At 51.9% G+C, this 13,129-nt stretch overlaps 3 protein-coding genes across 3 annotated transcripts; 1 reads left to right on the top strand and 2 right to left on the bottom strand.

Moving 5' to 3' along the window:
* Positions 1-396: 396 nt before the first annotated feature.
* J4E90_004984 (uncharacterized protein) lies at positions 397-2,993 on the bottom strand (the record flags this gene model as incomplete). Its single annotated transcript, XM_051434542.1, has 3 exons — positions 397-729; positions 783-2,634; positions 2,722-2,993. The coding sequence occupies 3 exons, from the start codon at positions 2,991-2,993 to the stop codon at positions 397-399; spliced, it is 2,457 nt and encodes an 818-aa protein (XP_051291798.1).
* Positions 2,994-3,518: 525 nt separating this feature from the next.
* J4E90_004983 (uncharacterized protein) lies at positions 3,519-4,624 on the bottom strand (the record flags this gene model as incomplete). The annotated part of the gene is made up of 4 exons (XM_051434541.1): positions 3,519-4,126; positions 4,174-4,252; positions 4,305-4,469; positions 4,520-4,624. The coding sequence occupies 4 exons, from the start codon at positions 4,622-4,624 to the stop codon at positions 3,519-3,521; spliced, it is 957 nt and encodes a 318-aa protein (XP_051291797.1).
* A 1,488-nt stretch (positions 4,625-6,112) lies between these two features.
* On the top strand, positions 6,113-12,534 carry J4E90_004982 (uncharacterized protein; the record flags this gene model as incomplete). The annotated part of the gene is made up of 4 exons (XM_051434540.1): positions 6,113-6,764; positions 6,815-7,559; positions 7,614-12,056; positions 12,108-12,534. The coding sequence occupies 4 exons, from the start codon at positions 6,113-6,115 to the stop codon at positions 12,532-12,534; spliced, it is 6,267 nt and encodes a 2,088-aa protein (XP_051291796.1).
* Between the last annotated feature and the right edge of the window lie 595 nt (positions 12,535-13,129).

Raw genomic sequence — 13,129 nt, 5'->3', positions numbered from 1 at the left:
GTTGAGATCAGGAGTACGGGGTGTCAGATGTATGTGAGGTTATTGGAATGGAGTCTGACAGTGACAGGTTTTCTGCAGGTGAGCGGGCATGTAGGGTGATGTTGTGTACCGAGGACGGTTCCGAACGAGAAGTGAGCGAGGTTGTGTCGTGGATGATGGTACTTGAACAGGGATTGGGGTAGAAGTGAGGCGGATATCGTTTGAACGTTAGGTGTAAACAAGTGCGAGTACATTGAGGCATGAAAGGGGATAGGTTGTGACTGTGGTGTGGTATATCATCTCTATTGGGTTTGCTCCATGCATCTACAGAAGCCATGACCACAGTGGTCGTGGCAGAGATCTACAGATACTCCATCTGAAAAGTTCACGAGTAGTTCGTCAAACTTAAACCCCAGTCTATATCGACCCTCGGTTCGCAGCAATAGCACGAGACATGACGCGAGCGAAGCGGCCAGGTACATCCTGGTCCTGTTTCGCCGTCTCGATACCGGTGAGGATCTTCTTGATACCAACCCCAATTTCGGTGTTACCTGTCATCTCCTGGATCTCACTGATGGCGCGCTGTTGGTCGGAATCGGAGAAGGCACCGGATTCCCGCAGGACGGCTGCCAGCTCGGATTGTGTGTTGACGTTCGGGACGGCGATCTCGGCGTCGAATCGGGCGAAGAGATCGAGCTGCGTGAGTACCGAGCGTTCGGTCGTTGTCGCGAAGATGAGTAGGCGACGATCCTAGGGTTGTTAGATGGATTACACAGTAGAAGCGGGATAGTGAGGCTACATACCTTTGGTGGCTCCTTGGCAAGCAGGACCTTCAGGGCAGCCAAAACGGTGTTACTGAACCTAGGGCCAATCGGCACCCAGTCCAGTAAGAGCTCGATCGAGTCGATGACAATGACGCTCAACGGACTCTTGTACGCGTCTCGGAAAACTTTATCCAGCTGTTGAACCTTTTGCATTTCACTGTAGCCGATCATATCTTCAGCGGAGATCAGCTTGATGAATGGGTAACCTGAGTCGATTGCCATTTTCGCAGCCAGCGCTGTCTTTCCGGAACCTGGGGGACCGTGGAGCGCAACTGAGAGGAGCGGACTCGATTCCGGTTTTCTGACCTGGTTGATGTATAGACGACCATCCTCCAGTATATCCCTGATGAAGGGCGAGTAATGGATGATACCGTGACGGAATCGCTTGCTGAGTTCCTCTTCAGCGACACCAAAGAGCGGCTTAACGTCGTCGAGTGCGCTCAAGAAGTCTTGTCGCATGACCTTGATATCTTCCACGTCTGCTTTGACAGTAGTGCCATCCTTAATATGCCGGCCAAATGCGTACGACGTGGCGGCCTTGACCAGACCGTTGAGCTCAGCTCCAGAGAAGTTCTTGGTCAGCTTAGCCAGCTCTTCGACGCTGACGTCTTGCTCAAGGACGTTGTTCTTGCGCATCTTTGTTGTGTGAATCTTGAGAATCTGGGCTCGGCCGGACTCATCGGGCAGCGAAATCTCCAGATGCACTTCGAGACGACCGGGACGCAGAAGAGCCTCGTCGATCATGTCCATTCGGTTCGTCATACCGATGAGGAGGATGTTGTGTAGCTGGTCAACACCATCGAGCTTGGACAGCAGCTGGTTGACAACGCTGTCGCCTACGCCAGTACCACTACCCGCGCCAGAACCTCTTTGCTTGCACACGGCGTCAAGCTCGTCGAAGATGATGATATGTAGACCACTTTCGTCGCCCTTCTCTTTTTGTTCTTTCTCTGCGTCTGCGAACATCTTTCGGATGTTCTCTTCGGACGCTCCAACGTACTTGTTCAACACCTCCGGACCGTTGATAACCTTGGGCTCCCTGGCATTCAGCATCTTTCCGATTTGCCGAGCTATCAAGGTTTTACCAGTACCGGGAGGACCGTACAGAAGCATACCGCGGACGTGATCGATACCCAGCCTCTCCCGAATACCCGGAGGGAAGATACGGGAGGCGAAAGCTCGTCGAAAGATGGCACCGAACTCAGCATCCAAACCACCAATACCCATGTCTTCAAACTTGAAGCCTGGCTGAATAATAGAGTTTGCCGCTGCCCGTCGCGCTGACGCCTTTAACTTGATGTCTGTCTTGGCATCCTTGAAGAAGTCGACCTGAGTGTGTCTTGTGAGGATGCCACGAGCTCGAGGATCGGTAATCGCAGGCGCGTTGGCCTCATCTTTCTCCATAGACAAATCCGCTAGCGTCACAGTTCGTATCGATAACTTGAGTGGTATGTTCTTGATGTCGATCACAAGCTGCTGGCCTGGCGAAAGGATTTGGTTCTCGAAACTCTTCTTGAAGACGGTAGCGAGCTCGTCCTGATCGTAAGGTGTCTCCGTGGTCTTCCTTCCCGCGAATCCGACTTCCACGTCCACTGCGCCCAAGTATGACTTTCCGCCGCTGTACGCGAAGTGATCGTATGGTGCTGCGTTCACAACCTCCTGGGGACCAAGCGATATGCCGGCCCATGTTCGCTGGAAATCAGTGAGACCGATCTCGCCCGGGTTGCATCCTTGTGTTGGTCGTGCGGAGAGTGCGTAGTTCCCGTTAACAATGATGTAGATATCGGAGCCGTCGGCGTTTGGTGGGAAGTCTTGAGGGGAAACTGCGACGCTTTACGGTATTAGCCAACATCCCGAAGTTGTAAATATCTAGGTTTTGAGGAGACCTGCAGGCGAGATCGCCGCTAATTGTACATACATGTTGCCAAATGCGTAGGCGTTGCCTCCTGGGCTCTTGATGGGCCGCAGTTGTCGTGGAGGCCCGCCGCCTCCACCGCCCCCTGGTGGTCCCCTTGCGGGCATGCGCTGTTGTTGCGGCCGGTCATCATATCCCGCCATTCTTGTGTCTTGGCCTCGCGGAGGTCCTTGTGGTGGTTGCTGTTGCGGAGGTGGGCGTCCGTAACCGTCGTTACGAGGCGGTGGCCGAGGGGAGCTACCAGGAAGGCCTGGAAGTCGATCGCGGTTGAACATCTTGGTGGTGGGAGGATGTCGCTATCGAATTCGGGGGCATATAAAGTGAGAGAAGGTGGATGCCACGTATTCGTGAAGACGTTGGGAGGCAGCAGCAATGGGGCCTCACGGGGTCGCAAAGGTCTCCAGGCTACAGTATAAGGACAGGTTTAGCCGGGTCGTGGTGTAATGTCTACTCCTCGATGATCTGTCCAGTCCAAAAGCTATGCAAGCCGAAGCAGAAACAAGCGTGATACAACCTGACCGTCAGGGTCTGTGGTGCCGCGTGGGGAGCTTCAGGAACGCGCTTTGGCCAAGCCACACGCCACACGTCATCCCCGCCGCCGCCACTAGGGGAAGGCTAGGATTCGAGGCGTTTACGCACACACGAATCAATCTCAACAACTTCACAGGCCATAGGATAATGTATGCGTTTACCATGTCGACGTTTTTGATACCGACTGGTAGAATGCGACGGAACAAAAGCCCTTCCAATATCAAGCGGGTACCAACATGTTGTTGAAAGACCTCACGCTGCCCAGGTGCTCAGTAGCCCTTCCCAAGATGCACTGCATCGCCTCCGCCATACCAAAGGGGACCCGTCCCACAATGCAAACCCTTTTCCTGGCCCACGTTGAACTCTCCACCAGCAGGTATCTTGCCTTCATTATGTCCCGGCCAGTAGTCTTTCTGCAGCCACGCGTTGATCTCCTCGATCTTGTCGATCAAAGCCTTCGTCTTCTCAGGATCTAGCGAGCCGTTTCCGTCTTCCTGATCTTTGGTATATATGAAGCGGCCGATGGTGAGATGGCTTGACGGTACGACATATCGCGATTCCACTTGAAGACCTGCATCGCGACACATGGAGAACATATCTCGGCGAAGATGGTGGTAAGTGAACTTGTCGTCCTCGGGCGTACGGCCAGAGTGCAGTCCCTCGCCAGCTGCAGGTACAAAGCTCAACGCTATCGCCGAGGCATCGTACCCGATAAGAGGCTTAATGAGGCGCGTGCGATGCTCGTGGGTATAGTCGGCCATAGCAGGTATCTTGTCTCGCACACTATCGACAAGTTGCTGGATCTCTGGTGCCGTCTTCGAATGCGTTACCTCAAGTACTGTAATGTGCTGGTTGTCCCGGGGCATGAGCCATAGATCTGCTGTCATTAGCATTGCAATACGGTAGCCATGATATTGTGCCTACTTGGTGCTACTGTTCGCAGTTCCTGCTGCACTCGGGCGATCATATCTTTGACTTGCTCTGTAGGACGGCCCCAGAATACCTGCACATGATAAGTACACGTATCGAGGCAAGTTGTACATCAGCAATCTTACGAAACAGTTGCGGGGATCTTTGAATCCAGGTTCGACAGTGGCGTCTTCCAGTCTCAAGAGTATGGGATCTATGTTGACGCCCTGGAAGCTCGTATCGAGCATCTTCACCTTTTGCTGCGCATTCCTCGTGGTCCGGTGCAACTGGTACTTTTCTTGGATTCGTACCTGCGTTGTTTGATAAGTACATGCAAAGATCAGATATTAAAGAATCTTACCGGATCATCCTCACATGCCGATATCAATGCATCATACGGGTTGCTGAAGGAGGAAGTCGAGACACCAGTGAGGTCCTCAAATGTGTTGACTGCCTGATTAGCCATGAAGTGTGCTACGAATCGTGGTGAATACAGGATAATGCAAGGGCGCTGTATATTTCTTTCGGTATTGCGGTGAAGGTAATACGAGTACCAAGCCGCGAGGGTGGGTACGTAGGTATACATTGAGCTGAATGCTGTCCGACTTCGCTACGTAGGATGGCACCTTCCCTCTCAGAGTAGCCTATCCGCTTCGGCTGTGCATGCCTCAAAGGGACACACACAAACCCTCTCGCCCTCAATTCACCTCATGGCCTACTCAGCCCATTTTATCTCTCATCGTGTCTTTCCCAGGTCATGCAGTCCAGCGGCGAGAGACGGCATGCGGGGTACGTGCCCTGACAGGATGCCCCACGTGCTTTCGCTCCACTAGCGCGACGCGTCGTCGCGCTACGTGCTTGCATGCCGCATGAACTCCATTGACTTTATTGCCCTCAACGCGCAAATCGCATGCCATGAGCGAACCGCGCCACTTCATTCTTCTATCCCTAGATTGACGGCTGTGCCGATACTCAATTACGTGTCTTGCATCGAAATACTCTCACCATGGGACAAAACAATTCGCGTAAGCGGAAGCGCGTCACCCAAGTGTCACCTTCACACAGCGTGTCTGAGTACGACGATGATATCATTCATGTTGCACCACGGCCACACACCACCAGCAAAGGGAATCCTGAGCGCACTCCTCTGGCCGAGACACAGACACGAGGCAATCGCGCTCACCGCACGCACACAGCCCAGCATGTCCATGTTATGCCGTTCACCTTATCATCACCACTAGCTGTCCCTCGAGAGCTAACCAATTGCAGTTGACGCACCCTCTATCCCTACTGATTCCACGACGCCTCTTCCAGCGACCGACGATGCCGATCCACCCATACCTTCAGACTGCTGCTATTTTTGTCTCACACGTGGAGGCAACGCGGCTTACGAATGTCACACAGAACAAGGAGCAGACCTATGTACACGCTGTATACGGGATAAGAAGAAGAAATGTCGATTGCCCACACCGGAAGAATCAGCAGCGATAGCGGCACGCTGTCCACGATGCGCCATACGGGGGTTCAAGCAGTGTGACGGAAGTGACCCTTGCGATACTTGTATTCGCAATAAACCGTACATTTATGTCGCAAGCTGCCCGAGAAAAAGAAGCCCAAGCCGGAGGAAGTAGGTGCAAGAATCGAGATTGCCCCTCAGTCTGAAGCTATTGCACCAGAGCAGTCCAGCAGAGGCCGAAGAACCTAACGTAGCGAGGCACTCCAAACCAACAATGACACACAGCTCACTACGGAGGATTTGAGTGACGGCTTCGATCGCAAAACCAACGGCACATGTAGATCGAAACGCAGAAAGGTCTTACCGAGCAGTACACCCGATCAGCATACACAGGTGGCTAGCCCGCAGTCAAGCCCACCCAGGTCGAGTTTGCGCAAAGCCCCAGGGACACCAGAAAAGCATATCGAAGCAAACGAAGAAGCGCATGATGGCGACGACATGCTACCTTCACCCGTCACTTCGAACGACCCTGTCTTAGGAGACGATCCCAAGTCAGCGGCAGCATCTGGTGATGAGGACGTTCCGATGATGGACAACGACACGGATCAGGGAAAAGAGGTCAACACGTTAAGCATTGGTCGTAGTGGACGCTCCAGCAGGGCTCGGCCTAGGGTGTCCTATGTTGAACCTATGCTTGAGGACGTATCCGACCAAGACCTGAGTCTCACAGCCGAAGACGAAGATGAGGACGTGTCAGACATCTACAGTTCTCCTACAACGGACGAAGAAGAAGAAAGCGAAGCGGAGATTGATGCTGCATCTTCTGATGAGGAAGCATCGGGCGCCAGTGACGCTGAATCGCTAGATGTTTCGTTCGATGAAGACGTCATCCCGGTGGAAGACGATCAGCCCAAGCCAAACCCACGCCGGAACACTAAGACTGGAGAACCAAGTCGAGCTGGCAAAGGCATCGATCTAAGCCTTCCTCCGCTCTCGAACATCCAAGACTGCATGTTTGATATGACTGCCAGGGCAGTAAACCTCGGCCTTTGTGAAGCTCTTCAAAATCTAGGAGAAAGACCTATCAGAGTAGCGACCATGTGTTCCGGCACCGAGTCGCCGTTGCTGGCCCTGGATGAGATCTCGAAAGGTCAGTCGCATCAACGCCTAGAGGGGGATGTAAGCTAACATTATCTTTAGCACTAGAAAGGATGGGGAAATCACCGATGTGCATTCAGCAAGACTTTTCTGCAGAAATCGAGGTCTTCAAGCAAGGATACATCGAGAGAAACTTTGCCCCAAAGAAGCTGTTCCGAGACGTCCGTGACTTCCTTCGCAAGGACACCACCACCGCCATGACAGCGTACGGAGCAGAGGTAGACATTCCCACGCGCATAGATGTCCTCATCGCCGGCTTCGTCTGCAAAGATCTCTCCAGGATGAACAACAAAGGCAAAACTCTCGACGACGGTGGCGAATCGGGCGACACATGGCGAGCAATCTACACCTACGCGGAGCGCTTTCGCCCCAGCCTAGTACTGCTGGAGAATGTCAAGAATGAGAAGAAGACTTGGGATGACGTGGTACAAAGATGGTCCAAGATCGGTTACGAAGCTCAATGGATCTATTGCGACACGAAAAACTACTATCTGCCGCAAACCCGAGAGAGAATGTGCAGGATCGCTGTGGAGCGTAGCCATTTCGGTAAAGATGTGAAGAGAGCGACATACCAGTGGAAGGTGTTGATGCAAAACTTGGAAAGTCAGTGCAGTAGCCCTTACGAGGCGTTTCTCTCTGAATCGCTGAAAGAGTCAAGTGGTTACAGCATTTTGAAGAACGAGCCGGACTGGGCTTTGTGCAAGCTCCGGAATGACTACATTCGGTCTGAGAAGAAACTCGGGATACTCAGTCCTGTGAGCCGGCGGAGCGACAACGGCACGGTCATGTAAGCTTGCACAACACAGCTATGTCTTTGATATCCGGGCTAACGAAAATGCAGGCCTCCCGATTTCGCTGACCGAAAGTTTTACAATTCTCAATCTTCGAGAGTACATGATGCTATCGACATTGCTCACCTAGAGTTTGCTGCTCTCAAGGGCTGCGACTCGCTCTACAAGATGGCGCTATGGGATGTCAGTCAGAACGTCGATCGATTCAAGGCAGATTTGGGCATTGCGCCATGCCTGACTCCAGGCGGGCAGCACACTTTGAATGGTAGTCAGCTTTTGATCCTTCAAGGCATGCCGCTCGATCGACTACTGTTCGCGAACGAAACACAAAAGGACCTGCAAAACCTCGCTGGCAACGCCATGTCAACTACAGTGATCGGGGCGTCTCTCATTTCTGCTCTCATTGCCGGCTCGCAAGCTTTCCGTTCCGAATACAATGTCACATCTGACAAGGCATCATATGTACCCCCCACCAGCATGATGGTGACTCATCCTGGGATCCTAGGGCAAACTATCCTAGAACCAAATAGTTACGCGGATCTCGATTTGGTGGAGCTTCAGCAGGAAGCGAAGCTGAGCGCGCGTATGTGCAACTGCGAAGGCAGGCAGCTCATCAGCAAGAACGCAATTCACTTATGCTCAGCGTGTGAACACACGGCTTGTACATCATGTGCGGGTAACCCCAGGCACGTTTACGAAGCAATCATATCGACCCGACAGCGAAAGCTGCAACCCGACGAATTCATCAGGCGTTGGAGGCCTAAGTTACCTCCACGACTGAAGCTCAAGGCTTTCCCGAACATACATCATCTCGCTTCCGAATTAGGCGCAGAAGACACGATTTTAAGCCAATATCTTACTACAGTGTCGGAAGCGCATTTGGTTTCCCAGTATTTCTGCATCGACGAGTTTTCCAGGGAGTACAACGAGTGGAAGATCACCTATAGCTCGCACCGGGCCACAATTGAGCTGAAAGTTGGCTTTGACATTCAATGGTCACTTTTCGTTAAATGCCCACCAAGTATTCCTGGCAACAGTCGCTTGCGAGAATTTCTCCGCAATCCAATCGCACAAAGCAATGTCGCAGACGATCTTTTCGACGTTGAGTGGAAAATACGCATGCCGTCTATCAGCAACCATACACTCAATGTTAGCGGCTCAGTTGAGAAGGTCAGCTCGTGGCGGAGTCGACTTGGTCTTGTGGACTTCAAAGAAGAGACCGTACCAAAGACCATCAAGATCCTGGGCGATGATCAAGAGTTGACGGCCATCATCGGCGATTACGAGTATCAGCCGCATTGTGGAACTGCGTCGACCAGCCTCTACAAAAGGTCGACGGAATCAGACAATATGTACTTGTTCCTTGATCCCAATCCCATTGGTCGATCAGATCATGACAGCTTCGTTTTCAGCCAAGACAATACGCGGAAGCATTATGGAGACAGCCGTATCACGCTTGCTCATGTGAATCCTGCCTGGCGACCCTGGCATGTAAAGGACGGCTGTGTGCAAGCTATTACTACCACGATTCAAGACGTTTGGACTTCCGTCTCGATGCCAATGGAATCAGCAGGTGTTCCATTGGACGTTGGGTTCCTTGAGGAAGAACGTCTCCTTGAGATCGGCTTGCCAAGTTGCTCCCAGGCGCTCACTTGCCTCGACGTCTTCCTCCACGACCAATTTTCCGTCCAGGATTTTGCAGACTACTCATGGGCCTTAGAACGCGCTAAGACACTGCCTGCATGCTCATCATGGCAGCCTCTACAATCGGAGTCGCTCGAACATTGCTTTTGCGCGCCATCTTATCCGGAGATTCTATGGAGTGTAGATGAGAAAGGCGTAGCGACGGCACACGAAGATCGCCAAGCCGCTGCCACATTCGAGCGCGTCGTCAAGCAGCGCCCTGCGATATTCCAGCTAGAAGCATCTAGTGACGCGACGGGGACACGTGTTCAGGTTGGCGTCGATGTCATGTCTTTGGTGCATTGTGCTAAAGGGAGACTTCCAAAGGCTGTATCTGCGACCACAGCCTGGAGACTGGTTACCGATCATGCCGACTTACCCCCTCAACCCTTCCCAAAGTTTCACTTACAAAGCAACGTGAGCAATAGTCAGTCATCGGCGACTATACTGCCAAAATACTTGCGAGGTGCCCAGTTGAAAACTGTCTCATGGATGTTGAGTCAAGAGCTAGGCAGAGCAATTGCTATCTGTGAAACTGAAGAGTCGATTCACCCCGGTCTAGGCTGGAGAGCAGAGGCTCGGGTCGAAATGGAACAGATTGTCCGCGGTGGTGTGCTCGCAGATCAACCGTCATTCGGCAAGACCGTCGCCAGCATCGGGCTCATCCAAAGTGAATTCGATCAGATCCCGCCGGAAAAGCTTCTGGAGCACAGTCAAGATCTGACGTGTGAACAAGCTCATTTCTTGGATTCAGCAGCTACACTTGTTGTCTGCCCACCGCACATCACGGAGCAGTGGAATACAGAGTTGGAGAAGTTTCTAGGCTCAAAGAAGTATGAAGAGTACGATGTTCTCGTCATAGAAAGCTGCAGTCAATTGAGGAGCCTCACTATCGACGACCTTCGCCGAAGCAAAGTCATCGTAGTGTCGTGGACGTTGTTTGCTGACGAAGCTTACGTCTCAGAGTTAGCAAAGTTCGCCGCACTGCCTGAGCCCATCGTGACCGGTCGGCATGCTTTTGATTGCTGGATGAAGAGAGCTGTTGGTGAGATACCAAGTCAGTTGGAGGTGTACCAGCATCATCCATACAAGGAGTTCCAACGGTTGACGAACGAGCTAATGAATGAACGGCTTCAGCATCGCGAATTTCAAGCGACCTTGCCTATCAGCATTCAGCATGGTAGCGCGTACCAGTCGTTCAGCACCATGAGGACGAAGCCAGGTTCCTCGAAAAACGCAAAGGCGAAAAGTTTCACCAAGATAAGACAAGACAACTCATCACACCTGACACCATTGCTTCATCTCTTTCGCTTCAACCGAATCATCGTCGATGAGTACCATTATCTCAATGATACCAACAAGATCTGGAGCAACTTCATTGCGACGAGTATCAAGCAAGTCTCTGCTCACAAACGCTGGGTCCTATCAGGCACGCCAGCCTTAGCCAACTTTTCTGATGTCAACCAGCTGGCATCGTTCTTAGGAGTCAAACTTGGTCGCTATTTCTGCGGCGACGGCTCGGTTACGACATCCGCGGAGAAGATGTCAAAGCTTGATCAGACCGACGTTGAAGGCTTCTTGTCGCAAACGGAAGTGATGTCAAGGCAATGGCATGTGGCGAGACATCAACGGGCACAGGAGTTTCTCGATGACTTTGTGAGAGAGAATGAAGCCGAGCTGCAGCACATTAACTGCTCAGAAAAGCTCATATCGGTGGATCTTGATGCTGCTCATCATGCTGTCTACCTAGAGCTCTCCCAATACCTCATCTCTCAGAGAATGCAGATCAAGAAGCTCAACAAGAAGTCGGGCTCAGACAGGAGTACCAGACTAAACGACAGCTTGGAGAACTCCGCGAGTGCCGAAGAAGCGCTGCTGAGGTGTGCATTGCTCTTTGAGACCGAGGAAGGCAAATCTGCGCTCGAGCTCCTAATCGAGAAAAGGTCGCAGCAGTTACGCAGCACGAAGAAGGAGTTGCTAAAACTTCTGTCAAAATTCGAAGGCTTGATGAAGAAGTCTAAGAGCACTGAGTCGACCATTCAAGATCTTTATGGTCATTTCAAGAAGGATATTTTGATGTACAAATGGCTCGGAGATGATGACTCCAGTCGGATTGTTCGTGCTTTGATCAAAGAAGCCCAGAAGACACCCAAATCAGGGCTTGCTGATGTCGCAGACATGTCTAAAGTCCAGCGCGAGCGATTGATCAAACAGGAACTATCACAGCTCCGAGATGCTGCCCTCGAACTTGCCCATAGGACAAGGTCAAAGCGTTTCATCGTATCTATTCGCGATCATCTTGAATTTACAACCTTCGACAAAAACACTACCCACTGTAGCTCGTCTGTCTGCAAGGGTGTGGCTAGCATTCAACAACTCTTCTCGATACCGCACTGCGGACATACTGCATGTAAGGAGTGTCTTGCATTAAGAACCGACGACGAGACTTGCGTACATACTGGCTGCAATTCCTACGCAAGCGAAGGCAACCTGATCAGGATGGCTGATCTTGGTGTAAGCAACGACAAACATACGGGTCAGAGCTTTGGTAACAAGCTTGAAGCTATTGCCCATCTTGTTCAAGGGCTTCCACAATCTGATCAATGCATCGTTTTCGCGCCAAACGAGGAGATCATCAGCATTCTCGAGACCGTGTTCGACCACTGTAATGTCTCTTACCACTCGCTGGGCGGAAGTCGGCATAAGGCGTCGGCAGCGAAGCTTATGGAGGACTTCAAGACGAACACAAATCCCAAAAAGAGGAAAAAGCTCATCATACTCAATCTGGGAAGCGGGTCAGCAGCTGGCGTGTAAGTCCTTCTCATTTCCATGGACAGTTCGCTTGTACTGACCCTCTACAGCAATCTCACAGTGGCCAATCACGTCATATTTGTTTCGCCCTTCTTGGCAAAGACGCAATATGACTACGACTCGGCCATGACACAAGCTATCGCTCGAAGTCTTCGTTATGGCCAGCAGAAGAAGGTTCGTATATATCATGTCATCGCAAAGCGTACGATTGACGTGGATATCCTCGAACACAGGCACAGACGCAGCGACGCGATCACCACCATGGAGGCCGCAGTCGAATTACCAGAGCCATCGTCTACAAAGAAAGCAAGGACGAAGCTTGTCAAGAATAACAAGGGGGAGATGATACTGGTGCCGCTTAGATGGCTAGCAGATGAAGCCAAGCGAAGAACGATGGAGATTGAGGAGACGACGGAGCAGTTCACCTCCCTGATCAACTTTTCCGAGACGTTCGACCAGGAGGATGACGAGGCTTGAGGAGGCAGGTGTACAGCGGAAGATTGTTTGCGGCGATGTTTCGACTTCATTTCGTGTCTTCTTTACAGACAGCTTCCCTATTATACCCCAACACAGTATTTGTACCATGTACGCATAGAGTTTTTTTGCATCAGCAGGGCGTACAGTGCAGTTGGCCTGATACCCCCAAGTCGCATTTCCAGCGCTCAATGCACATCATCTGAAGTCGCGGGGATTGTGGATCGAACCTAGTGAGTCCATCATATTTACTGCACCTACGTTTAAGCAGCTATGGTGATGTAATAACGATCAGCGCTACCACCACCGTAAAACTACCATGTTCCCAATCCGGCGAGCGGCATGCAAGGTTAGCGGCATTCGTCTAACCTGGTAACATCAGCCCATCAGCCTCAGCCCGCCCTGCTGATCGTAAGCAGGACCATCATCACCACCAAACCCCACGCTCACCGGTAAACAAAATCCGTACACATGGGCTCCCGTACCCCAACCAAGCCAAGTCAGCTCTCCACTTGTCCTCTGAACGGTGACTTGAACGGTACAAAAGCTACCCAAGCGGCCGCGCTATCCGTGTCTGCAACTAGCAGCTACCGGAATA

Source organism: Alternaria incomplexa (assembly GCF_024043165.1).
Source record: "Alternaria incomplexa strain BMP 0042 chromosome Unknown scaffold_6, whole genome shotgun sequence".
Lineage (NCBI taxonomy): Eukaryota > Fungi > Ascomycota > Dothideomycetes > Pleosporales > Pleosporaceae > Alternaria > Alternaria incomplexa.
The sequence above is the reverse complement of the archived record's forward strand: the minus strand, read 5'-3'. Positions and strand labels throughout refer to the sequence as shown.